Here is a 22,495-nt window from a genome sequence, read left to right on the forward strand (position 1 = left end):
TTAACTTTTAGTTTCCACCCTCTTGTGAGTGGATAGGATCTCAATAATGGAAGTCTTTGAAGGTTCAAAGTGGTAGGATCTACCACTACTATTTCTCCACCCTTTCCAGATTCTTCTGGCAAGTCTCACTAGCTCTTGACAATGTGATGATATCATGCAACTGTTTTGTCATTCACTGAGAAGATTCCACGTTGAATTTTTGGTTTTCAGGGCCATGATCTCTTAGTGGGATAAAGTGGTTTGCCCGCTAAAAATTGTTGCTCCTCTAGAGTTATGAGATCTTCCAAGCTCTACTCAATGATATGAAGCAATTGGAGTGCGAGGTTGCAGCGGTGGAGGCAGAGACAGAAGTGGCCCAACATATTTAGAGGCTTAAGGCCATTTTGTCTTTGAGATCTTTTTTTGTTGTGGGTCGGCTTAAGACGAACTCACAAGGAGGAACTTTTTTTACTTTCCATTTTATCTTTGAGGTTTTTTCTGTAGTGGGCCTTTTTTGGGCCGGAATTTTAAGCGACCGTCTCAGTCGCCTGAAAATTGGGCTGGCCCTGGGTAGAGATCTTCACCACTAAAAGTAGCTACCATAAGATTTTGACTAAAGTTGCTATATATATATATATATATCTATAACTTACTAGCTCTTCCGATCCTACTCTACATGCACTCGCATGTATAATTTTACTAGTTTAATTTTGAAAATTTCAAGCTATACAGAGTTACAATTAAACTGTTGAACGAACGTCAAGCTGGGCCCGTCTATATTCCAAGCCCCAATATTCGGGTCCGCTTGGTAAATAAAGCTTCCGGATCCACCAGCCCTTTACCGCGCCCAACCTGTCATTGCCGATCACACGTGGTGCCTAGGACCGGACGTGGCGCGCGGTGCTCGAATCCTTAATTCCGAGAGTGCCCAGAAGAATTAGGAAAAATAAAGGCGGAAAAGGAGGTATGGAATTCGATTCGACTCGCCGCCCTCTACTTTAGCTTCCCCTCATACTGCTCTCTCACGTCAGAAAAATCGTTCCATGGATTCGTCTCCTCTACTTAAATTCAAGTTCGATAGACAGGTAACTCCACCGTCCCTTCCTCTTCGAAATCCCCTGCAATTCCCCTTCCCAAATTTGGGAAAAAACCCTCAAACGCGATTACCGATTTGTGTGCCGTGCTCTGCGATCCATGTCGAGCTCGGGCCGTGCGTTCGGTAACGATCCCCCTCATCTGCGGTCGATTCGTATGTTGTTCCGTCCGATTGGATCCTACTTCATCAGATTCCGATGCCTTCTCTTCTGTTCTTTTTTTACTACCGTTTCGTGATCCATTCGATTCCTTTCTTGTGGTATTTGTTCATTAAAATGGTTTTCTTTTCTTTCCTCTTGCTTTCCTGATTGAGTTTGCTGGCTCCAGTTTTAGCCGCACTTGTGTTGTGGGATTGAGTTCTCTCCTTCGATCTCTCTAGAGTTTTATATGGAAAGTGGTTTAGGTTTGTTAAATGATGTGTTCTGGTGTTTTTTCTTCTGTTTCTTCTTTTATCTGGTTGTCCTTACAGATTTTTGCTTTCGGTGGAGAAATTTCTCGTAAAACAATAAATATTTTCTTGATACTTTCTAGCTTGCATGCTTTACTTTAGCAGGATACTCGTGTGCTTTCTATAACCAGATCATTAAAAAAATATTTTGATGAATGGAACTCAACACTTTTAAAATTCCAGAACATGGGGAAGAAGAAGATTCCGCTATTATCTATTTAGCATTAATTATCATAAAAGTCATGAATGTGACAAGTCATGAGATCATCCTCTGTGACTTGTTATAAATATAAATATACTTTGAACTATGAAGTTGGTCCACAGTGCACCTATGGGCAATATTAGGTGCAAATTAAGATCAACCCGCAATGTTGTGATTGTTACAACTTGAGTAGTATATGTTTATGGTAAGCTGGTGAAAAAAGAAGAAAGATATGATTTACAAAGGTCATAGGCATATTATTCTTTTTACTGATAATTTGTAAGATCATTATGGAGGGCTTTAGGAATTGAAATATCTACATATAGGAATATTCATATGAGATGGCTTATGATATGGATTTTGAGTGAAGGTGGATTGAGTGGGTGAGAAAACTGAACTATAAATGCTTAATCCCTAATGTTGACGAATTGCTTCCAAACTTTTACTTAATCGGTGGATTTGTTCATTGGATAAAGGAATGAGGACAAGGGCTTTGCAACTTTCTTTTTTTCATGATTATGCTGGAAGTGATCAGTTAGAGGTTTGTAGCTTTACTGGATATTTTCATTACGCTGATGACTTTATCCATGTATTTGGGTTATTTAGTTGCCACTCCAATGAATGACAAAGCTAACATTTCGATCTGGTTCTTTTATTCTGAATTGATTTTAGGGTTATGAGCAATTTTTTTAGAAGTTTTTTTGATGAGAACCAGTGTCTGCCGTGCCGGTACTGAATTTCGGACCGGTTGCCTGGCGGCACTGATTGGTACGGGCCTGTGCCGTGCCGGGCCTGTACCGACGCAGTAGAAGAGGCGGGGGAGAGAAAAAACGGGAGAGAGGAAAAAAGAGAGAAGGGGGAAGCTGAGGGAGGCCGGCGGAGAGCCAGCGGAGGGTCGGGGAGCTACCGCGCGGAGGAGGCGGAGGCCGGAGAATCGCCGCACGGAGGAGGCGGAGGCCGGGGAGCTGCCATGGAGGAGGCGGAGGAGGGGCTCCACCTCCGGTCTCCTGTTTCGTTTGAAACAAAGGCCTAGAGGGGGGCTCTTTTATTTTTGCGATTTTTAAGTGAAAGTCGGCAAACCCATTGTTGACTTTACTTAATTCTTTTTCAATGGGTTTGCCGATTTTCAATTAAAAATTGCAAAAATAAATAAGGCCCCTTCCGAGCCCCTATTTCGAACGAAACAAGGGATCGGAGGTGGAGCCCCTCTTTCGCAGCTCCCCGGCCTCTGTCGGCTGGCCTCCACCTTCCTCTCTCCTCCTTTATCTCCCTCTCTCTCGCTCCCTCGCTCTTTCTCTCTCTCTCTCTCTCTCTCTCTCTTTTTCTCCTTTTTTCTTCTTCTCCTCCATCACCAGTCTCGTTTTCGTTGCTGGAGCAGTCCCAGTTCGCCGCTGGTACGGCTTCGGACGCCCCGAATTGGGCAATTTGGGATGGTTTTTCCGACCACGATGAGAACTATATTGGGCAAGTGAGTAACTTTGTTGCTGACTTGTTGGTTCATAATCCTTACACTGTATTACTAGTGGGAATGTTTCCGAACTGTTTTTTTTTTTTTCAAAGCAATATTATGCCAACTTTCAATTCATAGTATAGTCTTCATTAGTTTTCTCCATTAAACAATGTCTCCGCTCTTAAACTAGACAAACTCTTCCTCATCCTAGGCATGGTAGGGTTAGAATTCTTTTTTAAACCTCATGTATGGGACTCTCCCTTTGCCACTCCCCCGACCCCACCCAAACTTTTATCATTAAAGTTTTTTAGTTCAGCTCTATCAGTTTGATGATCCACAACTATTTGTGTATAATAGGTTTTCTTGTAAAAAATAGTGATAATTAATTTTAAACCTAAATATTTTAAATATAGTTAAATTTGCCTAACATTCAAAATCTTTGGGCAATATAACTAGTATTTTAAAAAAAGTTGAGTTATATATATATATATATATATATATATATATATATATATATATATATATATATATATATATATATATATATATATATTGGGACTGGGAAGAAAAGCAATTGGATGATATGGTAAATTATTGCCTTTTGGTGCAGAATTATGTAGTTGTAACATTTTTGGCCTTTACCCTAATGCACTAATCATTTCGATATAATTCTCCATGAAGAGTTTTTGGATGGGTAAGCAAGCAGAGAGATTGAAGCTAGGGGATCATATATCTGTTTCTTTGAGAATGATTTGACATCTCTCAAGGTCAATAAAGGATTCACAATGTAATGTTTATTGAGCTCATAAAGTTCATCCTATGGAAGAGGATCTTTTGATTGTAGTTCCCCCTCTTTCAATGTATTCAAGGATTTGACCATTGAATACCTTGGAATTGGAGCACCTTCTATTAAAAGAACTTATTCACAAGGACTAAAAGGAAGTCCACAACATAAACTAAAATTTTGATGTAATCAATTTACTTGTTTATTATTTTTTACATGGCTTAAGCAGGGGCATACTCCAGCATACATGTATAGTTTTATGAATATGCTATAAATTTAATGTATTTTCATGGATAAAGAGGGAAGAGTAGCCCAGTTTAGGAATTTACATGCCAATTTAATCACATGGAGTTTAAAATGTTTTGATTTTGCAGTTTCATTACTTGGAGGTCAGTTTATCTATTTCAGCATCTTAGGGGCCAAATTGATTGGATTGCCTAGTTTCATGAACTGGAGGTTAATTTACCCATTTATGACTTAAAGGTCAGTTTACCTTGTTTGAAAACTAAGAGATAAATCTTACTTGATTTGCTTAGTTGAACAACTTGGAGGTCAATTTAAATTAATTTTCCTAGTGACTTGAAATTTTCTTTGCAGTTTAAGGGCTGAAGGTCACCATGGCTGGTTTAAATTCTTAAGAGCCTATCTTGACTTGATTTGCATGGTTTTTTTGATGATCTGATGGTCAATTTATTTTGATTCAACTAGTTTAGTGATTGGAAGTTCAATTTGATTTGCTTGGCACAATTTGGGGACTTGGAAGTTAGAATACATAGCTTAAAGACTTAAAGTCGCATTCTATTTAATTTGCCAATTCAGATTTTACGTTTGGGTTGGAATCTTTTTAAAAATATTGTGGATCTTTTATTGGAGGTAAGCTGACCTAAAGGTGAAACAAGCAATTTCCCTAAACTTTAATTCCTTTAGAATTGGGTCAGCAACAATGGTGGAAGCATGAACTCTATGTTATTCATTCTTGGAATTAGTTCCTAAGATCTAGGTCTAAGAACTCCATGCTTTGATTCCTTTGGAACTAAGAAATAGCCAAGGGCAGAGGACACAAGCTTGGTATTCATTCTTTTACAGATAGGCTGTAACCAAAGGCTAAATTCATTGACTTTATGGCTTTGTCATGTTAAGAGGCTGCACTGGAAGCTGATGTGAATTCTGTGTTTTTTCCAAGCTATTATGACAAGGCCATGCAGTTCAAACCTTGATTCGCTTGGGCTTAAACATCCTAGAGGATCGAGGATACTCATTCTAACCTTCAACTTTTTGGAGGCATGCCCTTTTCATTACATCAAATTTAGGCCACACCTGCTAGCCAAGACCTTGTGATCTCCATTTCTTAAGTTCTTTACTCTCAGGCTATGAATGAAAGCAAAGACCATGCACTAGTAGTCTTAATTTCCTTAAAGTTCAACCAACCTTGAACTTCAAGGTTATCAACTTCAAATTTCTCTTCTTTGAAGCTGAGAAATCTTGAAGGCAAACACTATGCACTTTAAACTCTTTACCTCTTTAGAGTTAAGAACTCTGCCTTCATAATCGGAAAACATTATCTTTTTTTTTTTTTAAAGGCTCATCATGCACAATTGTGATGGCCATAAGCTTTGTTCATATTTCTCTAAATTCGGTCCTAATCCTAGGCAATGGCCACAAACTGTCTTTCTACACGAGGTGTATCAACATGCTCTGAACTTGATTAGACAATCATCTAAGAAGCTTTGTAAAATGGCAGGCTGCTGCCAAATGGACATGTTACTCCTTAATTGACCCTTGGATCTTTTTGCATTATGACCAGATCAAGTTCTTGATGTTACTATCGCTAAAAACTTTTCATATGATCTTAATTTTCTGCCCACAAAGCACATTTATGGTAAAGATGGAGCTAGAGACTTCATTTATATGGATCCGAGAAAAAAGGGGTTCTCTTCTCCCATTTTATGGAGATTAGGCATAATGCACGCATTGAATTGGTGCATGAATGGGCTTTTGGAGGGTCAAAAATGGGAGTTGATTTAAGGTTTGGAGGTTTTGTTGGAATGGGATTGTGAGATTTGAATGTGGAAGCTTTGATTTTGAGAACCGAGACATGGAGTTTACATTTGGATGAGATTCTATGATCTTTGATGGTAAAGAAATGAAGAAGGGCTTCAGTTGGGATATAGATTCTTAGCTCGAATGGTGGGGAGATAGGGACAATTTCATTAAGGGTGACCCATAGAATAAGATGGAAAGGAGGGCACACTTTCAGGACTTGGGCTAGCCATTGCTTAGGGCTTCATTTGGTTTATATAGGATGTTAGGGTTTGTTTGGTTGAGGTATGTCAGATTACAGGGTAATTTAACGATTCTTAGGAATCATGTATCTGGAAAAATGAATGTGGGAAAAAATAAATTAACTATATTTTGTTGGCGGAAAAATTACTCTAGAAAATGGCATTGGAAAAAGATTATTACTATGCGTAGTTGAAGGTAATCTATTAACAATGCCCTTGAATAAACAATTAAAGTAATAACATCATTTTTGTTCAATCCATTTGTTGGCTATTTATCGCCCACTTATATGAAGGTTGTCAATATGGGCCATTTCAAATTTTGAAATGGATTTACGTGAGTGAATAAATATTTTTAAATTAATTATGCATATATTAGAAAATATATTTTCTATTATAAATAAATTTCAGCATTTTCATTTTCTTATTAATGGCTAGCTAGTGTTCTATTTTGCGTCGGGACCACTATGGGATTGACTATTTTAAAAGGGGGCATTTGTTTGCTTCAACAAAAAAAGCAGATGCACCTTTGTCAAGCAATGACAATTTTTGATTACCCCTGTTCAGTAATCTGGTGTGGAAAAAAAACCACCTCATGGCGGTATTTGTTTTATCTTCTCTCTCAGTAAAATAGGTATGGGATGCACGATTTATTTTACCATCTTTTTCATCCTCTTTTCGTACCAGATATGGTAATCTATGCTAGATTACCCCCAACTGAATGAACCCTTAGATATGAAGAAGCTAGAGAAGTAAGAAAGTTAAACAAAGAAAGTTAAGGGCAAGGTACGCCGTTTCTGTACCGGGCTCCATATTGGTGCTACCCGGTCACTGTGTTGGTACGGTACGATATGGGATTGATTCAACATACCGTATGCTGGTACACCCCTATATCACGTATCGGTACTAAACTGATACTGTATGGTAGGCTCTATACCATCCGGTTTGGTATGGTATAGCGTACCATAGTTGAGAGTGGAGGAACTAAAAAGAGGCCTGAGAATAGTTGGGGACTATGAGGTAAGGGAATGGAACAATTTCTCTTTCTTTGATCTTGTTCATTATTAATTATTTTTTCTAGCACTTTCATACATAGGGTGGCTTGGCTCATTAACTTTGTTGGTTGGCCCTAGTAGTTATGGTTAGATGTCATGCACTGCTCTAGGACCCTTATATATCTAGGACTTTTTCACAATATAGGATGTGGATCCCGAATCATTAAATATATTGGACAAAGTTGGATGGTATATAGCTACTCATGGCACACACTACATACATGGGGTTTTTAGTATGTGCGTGGTGCAGAGCAATAGGGTACAACCCAGTATGAGAAGCTAAAAAAAATTCGAAAAAAAGGGCCTTTGTTAGCACATTGCTAGCACTTGGGAATATGGGCATATATGTTCTCTTGCACATCGACTTTGTGTTTGTTCAATATACATGCTTGCAATCAAGGTTCACTATCTTGATACTGGATCCCGTACTGGTACCATCCTATTGCAATATCAGTATGTAATACAGTACGAGACGGCGAAGCATACCAAGTGTTGGTATAATACGAGACTGTATACCGGTAGGTATGGTACGCTCTGTGCGGTACGGTATACTCTGTGCAGTACGGTACTGACTAGTACAACAAGCCTTGGCATATGTATGGAAACTGTAAATGTCTTCTGCATCACATGCTTTGCACAAGAGAAGTGGTGTTTGAACTTCTGCATCAAATGGAACAAGTGAACACCGGAGGATGCTGGTGATCTCTAGTCATTTCAAGAAACTAGTTTTTGCTTTATTATGACAACATGGTTGTAATTACCATGTTGTAACATGAGATAACCACTTGCACGATGTGGTCTGATTTCATTACATCAAACTAGTTGTTCCACTTAATAATCAATGATTTGGAAGTGGGATCCAATTAGTAGCATTTTGTAAGTGATGCATTTTCATGGCATTGCTAATTCAAATCAAGACAACTATCATGGTATTTCTTAATTAGCTACTTGGCAATGAGTTATGATGGTCAGTCCCATTATTACGGGCCGATACCGACCGTTACAGATTGCAAATAGTTGAAACCGAAAAATATAACTGTATCGTACCGGTTCTGTCCGGTACCGGTACATACCGGCCCGTACAAACCCGTACCGATCGGTACGGCAGACCATGCCCATAACAGTCAATCATGGTTAGGAGCTCACTTGAAAATGTTGGCATGGGCCCTTGGTTAGCATGTCAATTGGGACTCCATATTTTTGTTCTTTGGTATGCACTACAAGAGTTGCTCCAAACATTTGACTTGATGTGCATCAGAAAGTCTTGGACCAATCTGCTCATGAGTTAGGTTGTTGAGTTGTATTTTAGTTACACTTGTGCCTTCCAAAAATGCTGCCCAAGTGGGCATGCATATTGATTAGCACATGCATGGCTCGCTGCATAAGAGGTGTCTGGACTGATGCTCTAGCTAAGGTGGCCACCTGTAATGAATGACCCAATTTGGTTATCCCAAGATGGGCTGAAATTTGACTTTTGCTTTAATGACAATTTCTCAGCCTCAAAACATGTGAACTTTAAGAAAAGAGTTTGTCATAACTGGAGCAAGCGATGGGAATGATTGGCTTTATTACTATGATGTTTTGTATTGAGGCATATATATTTCCCAGCCAGCACATGAATGTATCAACTTAAGAATGACTAGGCCCAAAGCATGTTACATAGACTTACATTTACATGAATTACTTTCCTTAGATAACCTTGCTGCCACTTGGGTTTTTGCTAAGTTAAAATCCTTCTTATGAGTCATCCCAGGTTTTTCTTAGCATTGTTTCCTAAATTTGTTTGTGAATACCCATATGGGCTTTTACCCTAACTACGAGTTGACCTTTTTACACCGAGCATCCTTTTAGGTTGCCAACGAATCTTTCAATGGCTTGTATTTTACTCATGGTACCTTTACAAGTCCCATGTCCTTCACCTTCTATTGTTATATTTTCCTTTTATTCTTATTCACTTTTTTACTCAACATCTCACTAGTTGATGTAAAATATTTAGACGTACTAAAGTTTGTAATGAAATCCCACATTATGCCATTGTGGGGCGGGTAAATGGGCCTATCGTGCATTGTAGCAAAGCAAACATGTTCCCCCTCTTCTAACGTAAAAACACCTTTCATGCCCCCCAATTTGCGATAGCCCAAATAATGGTATTGAATGTCTTCTTGCCCCCAATTCATAAATGATATCTTCAAGAAATGAATTAAAAATTTATCTAATTAGGATTCTAATGTTCTTGGCTTCTTGTTAGGAATGATGATCCCGAGCCTAGGAGCTTTTTGTCATAGTTTCTCTCACTCGTGCAACCTCTTGCATGGAGATGTCAGCTCCAAAAATAATCTTGCTTTTTTTTTTTGTGCTAGGTTGTCATGTTTGTAGTTTCCAATCATCCTGATAATTGTGAGCTTCGAGCTTTTTTTCCCTTAATTTTTTTAGGTACCATCCTTCTTATGGTTGATTTTGGTGAGACAAGGAAGGTAGAGGCCTTTACACTAGCTCATTTCTTTATAATTTTGAGAATTGAAAAGACCATGACTAATAGGTAGCAAATTTCCAGGCCCTTGGTGGCTTGAGTCCTTGGTTGGTGATCCTTAGGTTTTGGGCCATGCGCTTCTTAAGAGATACAAAAGCCTTGCAAATCTGTTTCACAAGATCCTCGTCTTTATGAGGTTTTCCTTTTCCGCCTTCATTCTCTAAATTTAGCAGAATTAGATTGGAGAGCTTTTTATTTTGGCAGGCTAGAGGTGTTTGTTGTTGGAACAGTGACCACCAGCTTAACATCTTGACTCTAAACTAATTTGTTTGGCTTAAGGCCTTAAAGCTTAGCCTAGCAGACTCATTGTTGCTGGTAATGGTGCCTATTCTTCTTTATGATCTTCTTGGTAGAGGAGGACGTAGGGATAAGTTCGCTATATATGCCACTCTTTTTCATACACTTGTGATAATGAATGGGATTGGGGCACCCTTAGCATTGTGGGCTGAAAAAACCTGAACGCTATCCTCCTTTTTTTTTTTTTGGGTACATCTACATGTCTTCTCTTTAATAGAGGGTTTGTTGGGTCTTTTCTCAGATGCTTTTGTATACTTCCCCTTGTTAAAACCAATGATGGAGCTTACGCTCCTTTTAGGATCATTATCAAGAAACACCTACTTATACTAAAGAATAGAGGCTGCCTTGCAACGCAAGGAGGAAGGAACTGGATTCTCCTTTTAAAGCTTTTATAAATTTGCTCTATGTGGAGCCATTATTGTCAACAACATGTTGCTGAGGAGAATAAGTCTCTCCACAATGGGATGTTTAAAAGACACATGAAACTTAATGTTTGCCTATTCTCGTTGGGATGCCATTGATGGCAATAGGCTTTTTTGTACTTGAATCATGATTGAAATCCCTCCGAGGCTTGGGCCAATGGAGTTGCAACAATGCCGAAGGAAGCCAACACCATGTTGAAGGCCACAGAGTTGTGAGGCACTAATAACATTAGCCTAGATCATTGATTGATGAAGGCAGAATTAAGAACCCTTCCCTAAAATGATTTTGTGGACTTGAGTGATAACAATAGTAAAAGAAGATGGTGATGGTATTCCCAGCAAATCCATTAGAAAAAAAAGATAGAGTGAGTGAAAAGATTAGCCAAGTACCGAAAAAGGGTACAAGCATCCCATTGGTTATTCATGCCCCAATATCTTAATTTAATCTATGGTCTTATTCAAAGTCTGTCGTATCGACCGTACCGATGTACGAGTGGGCACCAGTACCGGTATGGTTCTAGTTCATACCGGCTTAAACCAGTGTCGAACCGCTAAACGCGCATAGACACGCTGGAGCGTACGCGGACGCGCGCACCCCCACGTTAAATGCCACAGAGTGGCATTAAACCGGGCGCACGGTTCCCAGCTTGCAGGCGTTGTTCCCTGTGCGGCCGAGCACCCACGCGGGCACTCTTCCCCAATTTAAATGACTTAATAAGTTAGTTTGATTTGATTTGATGATTAGGATGATAGTGATAGTTCTTAGCTATATTGAGGATTTAATTTGCATGATTTTGGCAACATGGTTGCCGGTCTAGTGTCTATTGTGAAATTTAAGATGAAGCTGATCCGCAACATAGAATTGACCCATGATATCAAACTAACCTTTCTACATATGTAATTTTATGGCATATCGTGATCATTTTCATTTGTTATGGACCTTAGTGCAAAGACACAAGCCATGTAAGCATATTTTTTCTAATAATAGTTAATCATGATAACAAGCCCATCTAATAATATATGGTGGTGGGCCTCATCCTTGGTCAGGGAGACAATATTGAGAGTCCATATTTCTCTACTTGGTGTCCACTAAGAATCAAGGTTTGTTGAACCGAGCCGAACCGTTCGGTTTGAGCCATACCGAGCCGACCCGGTGGGGGACTGGGTCGGTTCACCTATTTTTTTCAAAATTGGCTCCGAACTGGGTGGACCGGTCCCAAACTAATAGGAACTGGCCAGAATGAGCCGGGAATGGCCAGAACCATACCGACCTGCTCGTCAACTGGTACGGATCTCGGTACTGGTTCAGCGGACTTTGCTAAGAATTGTTTCAAATATTTGACTTGATATGCATCCAATAGCTTCAACCAACATGCTTATGATTTTCTTTCAATAAATGTACCCTACTAAGAAGTGGATATCGATACTAACTGCAACTAGAGAAGGTGCCTCCAATAATGCCTTAGCTAAGGTTGTTTGGCATCACTTTCACTTTTCTTATTTTTGAAAATAAAAAATAAAAATTTTGTTTCTATTTTATTTCTAAATTTTAAAAATATATGTTTGGTATAATTAATTATTTTTAAAAATATAAACATGATGACAGATGGATGAGGTGGTCATAGTAGTGGCGGTGGTGGCGAGGGTGCTTGCAATATGTTGGTGGTGGCGGCAGTGATGATGGATGATGCAGCACAAGGTGTAGCCAACAAGTACAATGACTAGCTGGACCACGTCAAGCTTTGCAGGAGCTAGCAGATTAATGGGCGAAGACTTCAACGACAATATTTTATTTTATTTCTCCTATGAGCACGCATGTGAGCAAGCAAGATTCAGAGGTTTTCGTTGGATTTTTCTATAAATTTTCTATTGAAGGTTGTATCTAATTTTAGCCATGTTTGTATATATGTAGTAGAATAATTCTAACATATTTTCTTTTTACTTAGTCCTATTTCAAGTATGCTTTTGTCTTGGCTTTAATGGTTGAATTAGGACTCTTGCTCGATTAGGACGCAACAGTAAAGAAACATGCTAGAATTATTCTTAAAAAAAATATAGAAATTAAGCTAAAATTTGATGATGTCTCTAATGGAAAATTTATAGAAAAATCCAGCAAAAATCTCTAAATCTCATTCGTGTGCACACTTACTTACAGAAGAAATAAAATCAAATATTTTCTTATTGAAGTCTTCTTTGACGAATTTGCTAGCTCCTTCGAAGCCTGGTATCATGGTCTGTTGTGCCGGTACTGGACTCCGGATCGGTTGTCTTGCGGCACGAGTCGGTATGGGCCTGCACTGTGCCGTGCCGGGCCTACATCGATACAGTAGAGGAGGCGGGGGAGAGGGCGAACGGGAGAGAAAAAGAGAAGGGGAGAGGGCGGGTGGCAGAGAGCCGTCGGAGGCCGGTGATCCGGGCAGGAGACGGAGGAAGGCTCCGCAGCCAGAAAATAGGCTGGTCTTCTGTTTCATTTGAAACAGGGGTCTGACCTCTTTTTTTTGCGATTTTTAAGTGAAGTCTTTAAGAAAAAGGGGCCATATCCCTGTTTAAAATGAAATAGGAGACCCGACTTGTTTTCCAGTCTTGGAGCTCGGAGGAGTGTCTTCCGCACGGCTCGCCGGCCGGCCGGCACCTCCCTCTCTCCTCCGCTCTCTTTTTTCCTCTCTTTTCTTCTCCTCCCCCTTTGGCAACGAATTTTGTTTCCATTGCCGGAGCTGTCTTGGTCCACCGCTGGGATAGCTCGGTACGACCAGAACTGCTCAGTTCGGAACAATTTCACCGACTTTGCCTGGCATGGTCCAGCTAGTCGTAGTATTTATTGGCTACATTTTGTGCTGTATTGGTGGGGGCATCCACGATGTAGTGGTGGTAATGGTAATGGTGCTGGTGTGGTAGAGGCCATGGTAGCAGCGGCGATTTGGCAGAGGTGGTTGGGGTGGTGTGTAGTGGTGGAGATGATAGTGGTAGCGGTAATGATGATGGCGACGATAGTAGTGGTGATGGTGGTGGTGGCAACAACTATTGTGGCGGTGGAGTTGTATAAGTGGTGTTAGTGATTGTGGTAAAAAATATAAGTTTCTTGTTTTGAAAATAATGAAAGTAAGAATTTTCTACTTTCATTTTCTAGAAATAATGAAAATAAGTTTTAAAAAATAGAAAATGAAAACAAGAGAACCAAGCTTGTTTTTCCCTCGCATCTAGATGGATCCAAGTCTTTTCTACATGTGAGAAGTCAAATAGTGGGAATTAACTTAAATTTTCTTTAACACTTACTCTAGAGTAAAGAATCTATCCAAGTGCTTGAGGTCGTATTGCTGTGGTTGCGATCCTCTTGAGGTCGATGTTAGAATGTTGTAGTTGCATGAGGTCGATCTCCTGTTGCCCTTGCCCTTTCATTGAGTTCGGACCTTTGCCCTCATGTTGAGCTCGGACAAGTCATTGGCTGATGTCCATGCCTAGGTTGAACTAGGACTTCCTCCTTTGGTTGGTTAGGACTTTCTCCTTTGGCTGGCTTTAGTTCATGACCGAGTACGTGGGGCTGCCTAGTCGTAGCTAGAAGTTTCCTCCTTTGGCTGGCTTTAGCTTGCGATCGATTAGGCCGGGCTGCCACTTTCATCCGACCTAGCTATAACTAGGATTTTCATCCTTTGGCTGGCTTTAGATTGTGATCGATTAGGCCGGGCTGCAACTTTCGTCCGACCTAGCTAGAGCTAGGATTTCCTCCTTCAGTAGGCTTTAGCTCGCGATTGATTAGGCTGGGCTGCCACTTTCGTTTGACCTAGCCGAAACTAGGATCTTCTTTCCTTGGATGGTTTTATGCCTGGTTGGCTAGTCCGGGCAGGACCACTTGTAATCCAAGTCTAGCCAGCGCTAGTTTTTCCTCCATGGGTTGATTTTGCTTGCAATAGGTGAGGTCGGGCATACCACTTTAATTCAACTTGGCCACAGCTAGGATTTTACCTCAGCTAGTGTTAAGCTACCACTTATGATTCAAGGGTGGTGGTCCCTCCGTGGTTCCCACCTTAGGTCGGGGGTCCTGTAGTTCTCACACTGCGGAGGGCCATTTTTATAGTCCGCCCTTGAAGACTTGAATTCTTGGGGATATTTGCACGTCATTTGGGGAAGAGTTGAGCTATAAAGCTAGGTCTCATGCATTTAAAACCATTAAAGAGAAATTAGTTTAATGAATATTCAATTCACACATGGCATATGTGTGCATACCTATTTGAAGCCTGCAAGATTCTTTGAAGCCCGGTCTGGCTATCATCATCTTGTTGCCCCTCTTGGGTTTCAAACCCGAGTCACTAAACTCAGCAGATTTAGCTGTTTTGCATGGCAGTGGAGCAGTTGATGTGTTGGATCATCCGAAATGATAAAAATTGGCAGAGGGCATCAAATGTATCCATAATTGCAAGTATGTGATGATGAACCAAGGAAACAGATGCAAAATATGAATAATAGAGGCAGGATTAGGGCAAACAGTGGCCAAAAGTGGAAAAAAGAGCTAGGAGGCTCCGGCGAGGAGCGAAGGGCCACTGGTGGTTCTGATAGTGATGATGAAGAGGGTGACACCCATGAAGACGAAGAAGTAGGACACTTACGGGTGCTCTTGATGATGGTGTATTGATGAAGGTTGAGGCGGCTTGCAGCAGTGGACGCCATGGTGGCTGCAGCGATGATGGTTCTGACCGACATGATGCACGGTTGTGCGTCCCATGCGCACGACACTTGCATTATGGCAGCATGGAGGGGGACTTGCGAACTAGGGATTCCATCATAGTCTCCCAGTATGCCCGTACGGAGAAAAGGTGGTGCTTGGGGGTGGTTACAGAAGAGGAGTCGGCCGTTGAGGTGCTCGTGAATGCATCGACTACAAGACCGTTGCTGAAGATGTTGAGATCCATCGAAGGAAGAAGATGGGATATATTCTCATTTCCTACAGACGGTGCCAATCTGTTGCTGCCAAAAGTTGGTCTGACCTTGCTAGAGGTCTAGAGAGCATTGATCAACTTGCCCATAGGAAAAAAGAACAACAACAGAATTTGCCAAAGCCGATCCGTCCATGGGGCCTCTGATGCTTAAGTTAGACAACTTTGTGGAACAATAGAAAAAAGAAAAGAGAAGAGTGGTGTAGAACAATCTGAGATGCAAATCAAGTACCCTAGGCCCTCTTTTATTGATGTGGAGTCGTTGTCCCACTAGGGTTGGACTCTTTAGAGTCCGAGTAGAAGATTATCTCTTCGCTTTCTTTATCTGGATGCACCCAGAAATAAGAGCCTTCTGTTATGCCATATGTCGGCCTATGATAGGTAGATTGATTTTAGGCCACATCACATGTCTTGGAAATAGGATACCTTAGTTCCCAAAAAATTGGCATGCAAAATGGAGGAAAAAGCATGTATCTTAGAAAGCCGAACTAGTGTGCAGAAAAGAATAAAGACATCTATTTTAAAAAGCTGGCTATTCCCTTTCTCAACAAACTGGCATGTGGAAAGAAGAGATGGGTATTTCAACTATGCTTCTAGGACCATGGTCATTTATTTTTACCTTTTTTTCTTTTAATGCCTACCTTATCTCTTTTGAAAAAGTTGAACTCCCATCTCCGAATTAAATAAGGTGACTGTATGGAAAAAGGATACATATCTTAAAAAATTAGAAACCCTAAAATTAACATCTTATAATATGCAGTGCACATGTCAAGGTCTAGTAGTAATTTTTGTTGACTTGATGCATACTAACTATAATGAATAACAATGAAGCTACAGATCAATTTAACTGACTGTACGTTGTTTTGATTATAAAAATAAGCTTGATGTCCAGTCAGAAATTTATATTACGTTTATATTATGCCTATCCATTTGATAGGGATTCCAGGATGCTAAATTGAGCCATTGACAAAGTTCACACTACATTATCGGCTGGTATGTATAATAATAAAATTCACAATTGAGTGAATACTTGACCAGCTATGTTGGTCCTAATTCTTTGCTAGTTTAGACATGACATCTTTTTCTCCTTGAACAATGTTTTGAAATTTTAGAATTGTATTGCTTCTTCTATGGCTGTACCCCACATATTGATCCAGCAAATCATCATCTTAGCTCGTAACTCCTGATTTCCTATGTTTCACCATTACTTTATCAATAGGCAATGCAATGGTGCATGGATTATATGCTTAATGGTTTCCACTGCCTAACAGTTAGCACTACTTTCTGTGGAAGATATTAGGCATGATTTCATCATTTATGTTTCAGGAATACCTGGGGATGGAAGATGCTTGTTCAGATCTGTGGCTCATGGTGCCTGCCTGAGAACAGGAAAACCATCTCCAAGTGAAAACCTTCAGAAAGAATTAGCAGATGAACTGAGACTAAAAGTAATAAACTGGCCTTTATTTGTTCCTTCTGCCATTAGGTCACGATATCTGAACTGACCCATCCCATGTTTATATTAGAACATCGAACTAAAGTATGCATTTCAAATAAACTTATTTGGTTTCGTTCTTGATATCCATGCTTTATCTGCCTTATGCCCAATTCATATAGACTGTCCACTTTAATTATCTTTGCCATTGCATTTCCTATATAACTTGCTGTTGTTTATAGTTTGTTCTCTCTTTTTTTTTTCTTTTCTTTTTTTCTAAATTCTGAGTCAATAACATTTTCCTCTGATAATTGCATTTTCTGTATGAGTAGGTTGCGAATGAATTTATCACAAGACGATCGGACACCGAGTGGTCAGTTTTTGTTATTCTGATTGTTTTATTTGATGCCTCATACAACTAGTTCTTTTACACAAGCTAGCACTGGGATAAACACAGTGTAGCACATCTGAGCTGATAAAAGAGGTTTCTTCATGATAGATTGTAGCCATGCTAGGTTATGTTTTAATTTGTCAAGAAACCTAGCGAAAAGTTTCTAGACCACATGGACTTCTTGTAGGACTTGCATGAGGAAGAGCTTAAAGTGCTATCTGGCCTGCACCGATCTATCTCTGGATAGGAAAGAAAAAAACCTGGTTATTTTCCAAACTTAAAATGACCAGACAAACTCAAAACACTAATGGGTGGTTGATGAAGTCAAGGTTGGCTTTGACCTTTGTCTCATTCTCTTGAAAGATGTTAAACCTTTTAGCCTTTGTCAGGAACGTGGTCTGATCATTGGATTTCTAGAAAAAAAGAGAATAGAAAGGAAACAGGTGGATGAAAATATTGTCAAACTCCTTATTAGATTGTGTCAACTTACAGTTTTCCCAAAAGAGATTATAGTCTTCTATTTGCATTATCGCCTCATCTACCTATGCACTGATTTATTTAAATCAACTTGTAATGTTGCAGTATTAGTAACTATTTCACCTATAATTTTGTCATGCTTGTAGGTTTCTTGAAGGTGATTTTGATACATATGTTACGCAGATCAGAAAACCTCATATGTGGGGAGGAGAGCCTGAGCTGCTCATGTGTTCGCATGTTCTTCGGTTCGTAACATTTCTGCTGTGAAGTACTGATTGCTTCCAAACACCTTTCACATTAGGGTCTCCATAGCTTTCCAAAGTTTCTCATGAAATAAATGGCTTTCCAGGATGCCAATTACTGTTTACATGCATACTAGAGGTTCTGATGACCTTCAAATTATATCAGAGTATGGTCAGGAGTATGGCAAGGAAGATCCAATTCGTGTGCTCTATCATGGCTATGGGCATTATGATGCTTTGCAGATACCTCTTGGAAGAACAAAGTTGAAATCGTAAGATTTGTCGATCAATGTCATTTTGAGAGTTCGATGAGGGTAGAAGTTAGCAGTACTCTCGTATTTAAAAGGTCGATGATTGTTGCGGCCAGTAACTTGTGACATTACATAAATAAGTGTCCGTATATCTGCTAACACTTTGCATCTTGACGTGAAATTCAGTTCTAATAAATGTGTCTTGTGAAGTTTTCTCTTCCTTTTGTTTATGCATAATTTGTTGCATGTGAGATAGACAATGCTTAAACGAGAAAACAAAAAAGGAAAAGCAAAGGATAAATCGGGGACAGTTAGATGGCATATTGATACCACTAAACATTCATACTTGCATGAACTAAAATACACATTAACCTAGTTTGCAGTGAAGGCTAGATACATATATTGACCAATGGCCTTTATTTATATTTCCTCAATAGTTGCCACAAAGTAATGTGGAGCGACTTATCTTTTCTTTTGTAGCGCGGTGAGAGAAACTTCCCATTATGTTATTCTTGTGACTAAATTGAGAAGTTTTTTTTGGACTTTTGGACTTTGGCAGGTATGTGAAAAGATAAACAGCTATGCACACTGCAGGACTCAGTGGGTTTGCAGCTTATGGTAATTGTAAAGTCAGCGACAAGTTGCAGAAATCTGAATAAGAAATTTCACTTAAAAACTTAAATTCGGCTGTTTGTTCTAAACTAATTTATCTAGCATCTATAATTATCATGCTTCTACCTAATATGGTATGAGAATAATTAGTCAATATATTTCTATTGCTATTTGTTGGTCATGGATCACTCAATCTGAATGAACTACGAAACGGCAAAACAATCACTTTCTTGCTGGTTACTATTAGTAATGGTAGTGTTGTTAAATTTGTTCTGGCAACAAAACTGATTATTTTTATTGCATTTGTCTTCTGCAAAAGCTGTGCCTTGTTCACTAGGTTCTGAAATATTCTAAAACCAAGTAGTTGAAGTGGACATTTTGAAAAGAAAGAAACTATCATTTGTCATGACTGCTACACAATTACCTACCACTAGAATGTGCACATGTAACACGCATGCTTTTTTGTTTTCCAATAAAAGAAAGAGTGAGTTCATCGTAGAGGAAATGTTCAGAAGTGTGACCATATGGTTAATAGCCACACACTCTAAATTACCTTGTACACGTGATCTTGAAATGGTCTTAGAATAGATTTAATTCATTTTTATTTATTTTATTTTTTGTTGAAATATTTATTTTCAAATTATTGGTTGTATGTGGAAGGCATATCATCAGAGTATCACTTCTAGAATGGGTACATGTTTAACTTCGTTCGTGTTATGATGAACCTCTCTGCCTAATGTGCGCGCGCGCTGACGCGTGAAGGTGCCGACCAGACGGAAGAACGAAGACATTGTAGGGGCATATAGATCTCACGATCATAACATCCTTGGGATTTTATTCCTTCACTCTTCCCACAGGTGATATCTCAGGGATAGATGACACCAGGCGTTCAAACAAGCATACATGATGGTAGGCATTTATATTTTGCTTGTTCTTCCCTCCAACACATCGTTGATGATATGGCCCAAAATGAATCAGCCAATCAAGAGGCCATGCATGGGATAACAGAGATTCAGTCTTGTTCAGATTCAAATTCATGGGCTCATGCATATAAGCAAGATCTGGATAGTTTTTCATTAAGCCAGATACTCTAGAGCTCGAATCTAGTGGGACAACAACTCTTCGTCTATAAAAGAAGGTTCAGGTATCAGGTGTGCAGACACATCAAGCACTCTCTATTTATTGCTTTTTTAATCTTCTTGCTTCTGTTGTTACCCAAAGCTCTTTCTGATTTAACATCAGAGGGCCCTCGGTTGTAGTAGCTTCAGCGACCTTTGAGCTTTCCGCTCTTTTCTATGTGCGGAGTAGTCGATGTGCCGCGGATGGTCACCTTCCCGAAGCTTGATTAGCTAGGAGCCTTTCGACCACCAGATTGGGCTTATAGTGAGACAGAACGGCCTGTCTGTGGGAAAGGAAGAACAAGACCAGAAAAAGGAAGCCCAGGAGGACCAACCAGACCGGTAGCAACAGGTAAAACAGGCAGAAAAAACGACCTGGAGTCCCTCGAATCTTATCGCCTGTATCCTTAGTTTGTGGTTGCAGTATCTTCCGAGCATAACCTGCTGGTCCAACCGGTACAAACTTTAACAACAATGGTGTGGAACCTGTTGCCGATGGACAACGACCATTAAAACCGTCCACAGGCCTAGCTTGATTAGCTTGATTATTTAATGAGTCAGATTCAAGTTTAGACCTCTGAACCATTTATTCTACTTGACACATTTATAAATTGGGTCAAATCATGAGCCGACCCACTTAACTTGTTTAAGACTTGTTTAACCCATCTAAATCCAACTTAGCCAGTTTCTATCTTGTTTAATACAACCTGTTTAATTTATTATATCTATTTAAATACATTTCACCCATTAAAAGCCTACTTAACCTATTTAACTATTAAACTTAATTTATCCCATTTAATAAATGAGTTATGTAAATTGGGTTGGGTTATCTATTTAATAAATATGTTAGCTTCGAATATAGAATTTTGATATGTTCAATAAATAGTTTAGAATTGGATTGATAAATCTTTAAGTCTCACCTATATTCAACCCAATATGTATCCAATCTGATCTGACCTAATTGCTACTCATAAGACCAAGTAAGCATTTCAGAAATAATCAAATATTATGAAATTTATTAATCATTTTTATTTTCCTTTTTCTGAAGAGAGATGACACAGACGGGGATGGGGAGGAGGTGGAACTTGGAGATGATGGCGATAGCTTCCTCTCTTTTCTTCTTCTTTTTTTTTAATGGCAGCTAGGGTTTCTTCCTTGCAGTGGAAGGAAGGGAATGATGAAGATTGCTAATTGGTGTTTAATTGGGTTCAATAGGGTGTGGCCGAATGGGGATTGTGCTAGAAAGATTGTGGGCAGATGGGATTTGGTTGGGACCCAAATTGGAATTGGGTTTTGGCATGATGACTTGGTGGCGTGAAAGGGGTTTAAGAATCCTAATGGAACTAGGACTCTAGGAGGTATGTGGCGTGATAAGTAAAAAATAATTATAGAATTGGGTGAAAGATTCTCACTCTCCTCAAATCCAAGGGTTGGCGTGAAGAAGGAGAAAGAGTCTGGCCTTCACCAACTTCTACCAATGCTTGGCGTCACACTAAGGGAAGAAGCGTCTCATTTCTTACAAGAAAAACTCTCAAATAATTTCTAACTCAATTCAATCTTATTCTCTGAATTTTATTCTTCAACCTCTCTTTTATATAGAGTAAGAGGTTGAAAAAATTAAAACTCTTACAACCAGAATTTTAGGACTCCAACTAAACATGGACTCTTTCTAACATTTGACTAATTCAACTACAAATTAAATGAGACTCCTACTCGATTAGGATTCTTCATGGCGCATAGAAATAGAGTCCAAATCAGTTAGGACACTTCCCAAACGGCACATGAACTCATCACACAAGACTCCAAATAAACTTAAACTTCCAAGTTGTGCACGCCCATAAGGGCTTCACGCATGCCACAAAAAAAAGTCTTCACGTACACCCTTAATTTCATCCTAAATTCAGGCCCTTTTGGAATAAGTCAACAAGCCAACAAACAATCAAAGACTCTTCCTAACTTTGGATTGAAAATTCTAGACTTAATGTAACATTGGACACACCCAATGTTGGACCCAAATCCTTAACTCAAGTCTCCTAATAAATTAGGAGTCTTCAATGCCACATGGACTCAATGTAATTTGGCGTTGAAACCCTTGGACCTAATGTAGTTTGGCGCTAAAACTTTTGGAACCAATGTGTTTTGGTCTTGAAACTCTTGGACCCAATGTAATTCGATACATGACCATGGAGATGACTCAATCTCCACGCACACCTTATGCTTGGGCTCATGCTCCTGCATCAATTCTCCTTGCTGAGAAGAACTCGACTCCGTTGAGTTGGGACTGACTTGAAGAATCCTAGCCCAAGTGAACTTGGGCTGCTGCCACTTTGCTGGACATGTGGTTGCGCAGGGATCCGCCATCTGGTGCATGTATGGGTGCAGTCTGGTGCACGTTGGGAGAGTCTTGGTGGAACTGGGACTTTAGGTTGGTGAGTCGACGGGCCACCAACTGGATGGGCATGCACAGATACGGGTCTGATGCGCATGGGACTCGGGTTCA

The 22,495-nt window shown here is 39.7% G+C and overlaps 1 protein-coding gene across 9 annotated transcripts; it reads left to right on the plus strand.

Annotated features, from left to right (window-relative positions):
* Positions 1 to 933: 933 nt before the first annotated feature.
* On the plus strand, positions 934 to 21,918 carry LOC103715368 (OVARIAN TUMOR DOMAIN-containing deubiquitinating enzyme 4-like). 9 transcript variants are annotated; one of them, XR_015971125.2, is made up of 8 exons: positions 935 to 1,064; positions 12,148 to 12,379; positions 16,796 to 16,917; positions 17,237 to 17,277; positions 17,919 to 18,017; positions 18,122 to 18,286; positions 18,825 to 20,028; positions 20,120 to 21,911. XR_015971125.2 is itself a non-coding variant. In XM_039118337.2 (7 exons), the coding sequence occupies exons 2-7, from the start codon at positions 12,347 to 12,349 to the stop codon at positions 18,838 to 18,840; spliced, it is 513 nt and encodes a 170-aa protein (XP_038974265.1). In that variant the 5' UTR covers positions 935 to 1,064; positions 12,148 to 12,346; the 3' UTR covers positions 18,841 to 21,912. The 9 variants fall into 9 exon arrangements, 8 of the variants coding, with proteins under 8 accessions (XP_088562899.1, XP_038974265.1, XP_008801193.1 ...); XM_039118337.2 differs by having other exon boundaries at positions 12,148 to 12,416; positions 18,825 to 21,912; XM_008802971.5 differs by having other exon boundaries at positions 18,825 to 21,911.
* Positions 21,919 to 22,495: the final 577 nt, after the last annotated feature.

This window comes from Phoenix dactylifera, chromosome 11, assembly GCF_051530095.1.
Source record: "Phoenix dactylifera cultivar Ajwa chromosome 11, Ajwa_hap1_PhDact_Kaust_v1.1, whole genome shotgun sequence".
Lineage (NCBI taxonomy): Eukaryota > Viridiplantae > Streptophyta > Magnoliopsida > Arecales > Arecaceae > Phoenix > Phoenix dactylifera.

Coding starts and splice junctions, on each gene's coding strand:
- LOC103715368 (XM_008802971.5), top strand. CDS start 12,259: ATGACTAGCTGGACCACGTCAAGCTTTGCAGGAGCTAGCAGATTAATG. Junction 16,918..17,236: donor CAGATGAACTGAGACTAAAA/GTAATAAACTGG, acceptor CTGTATGAGTAG/GTTGCGAATGAATTTATCAC. Junction 18,018..18,121: donor ATGTGTTCGCATGTTCTTCG/GTTCGTAACATT, acceptor ATGGCTTTCCAG/GATGCCAATTACTGTTTACA.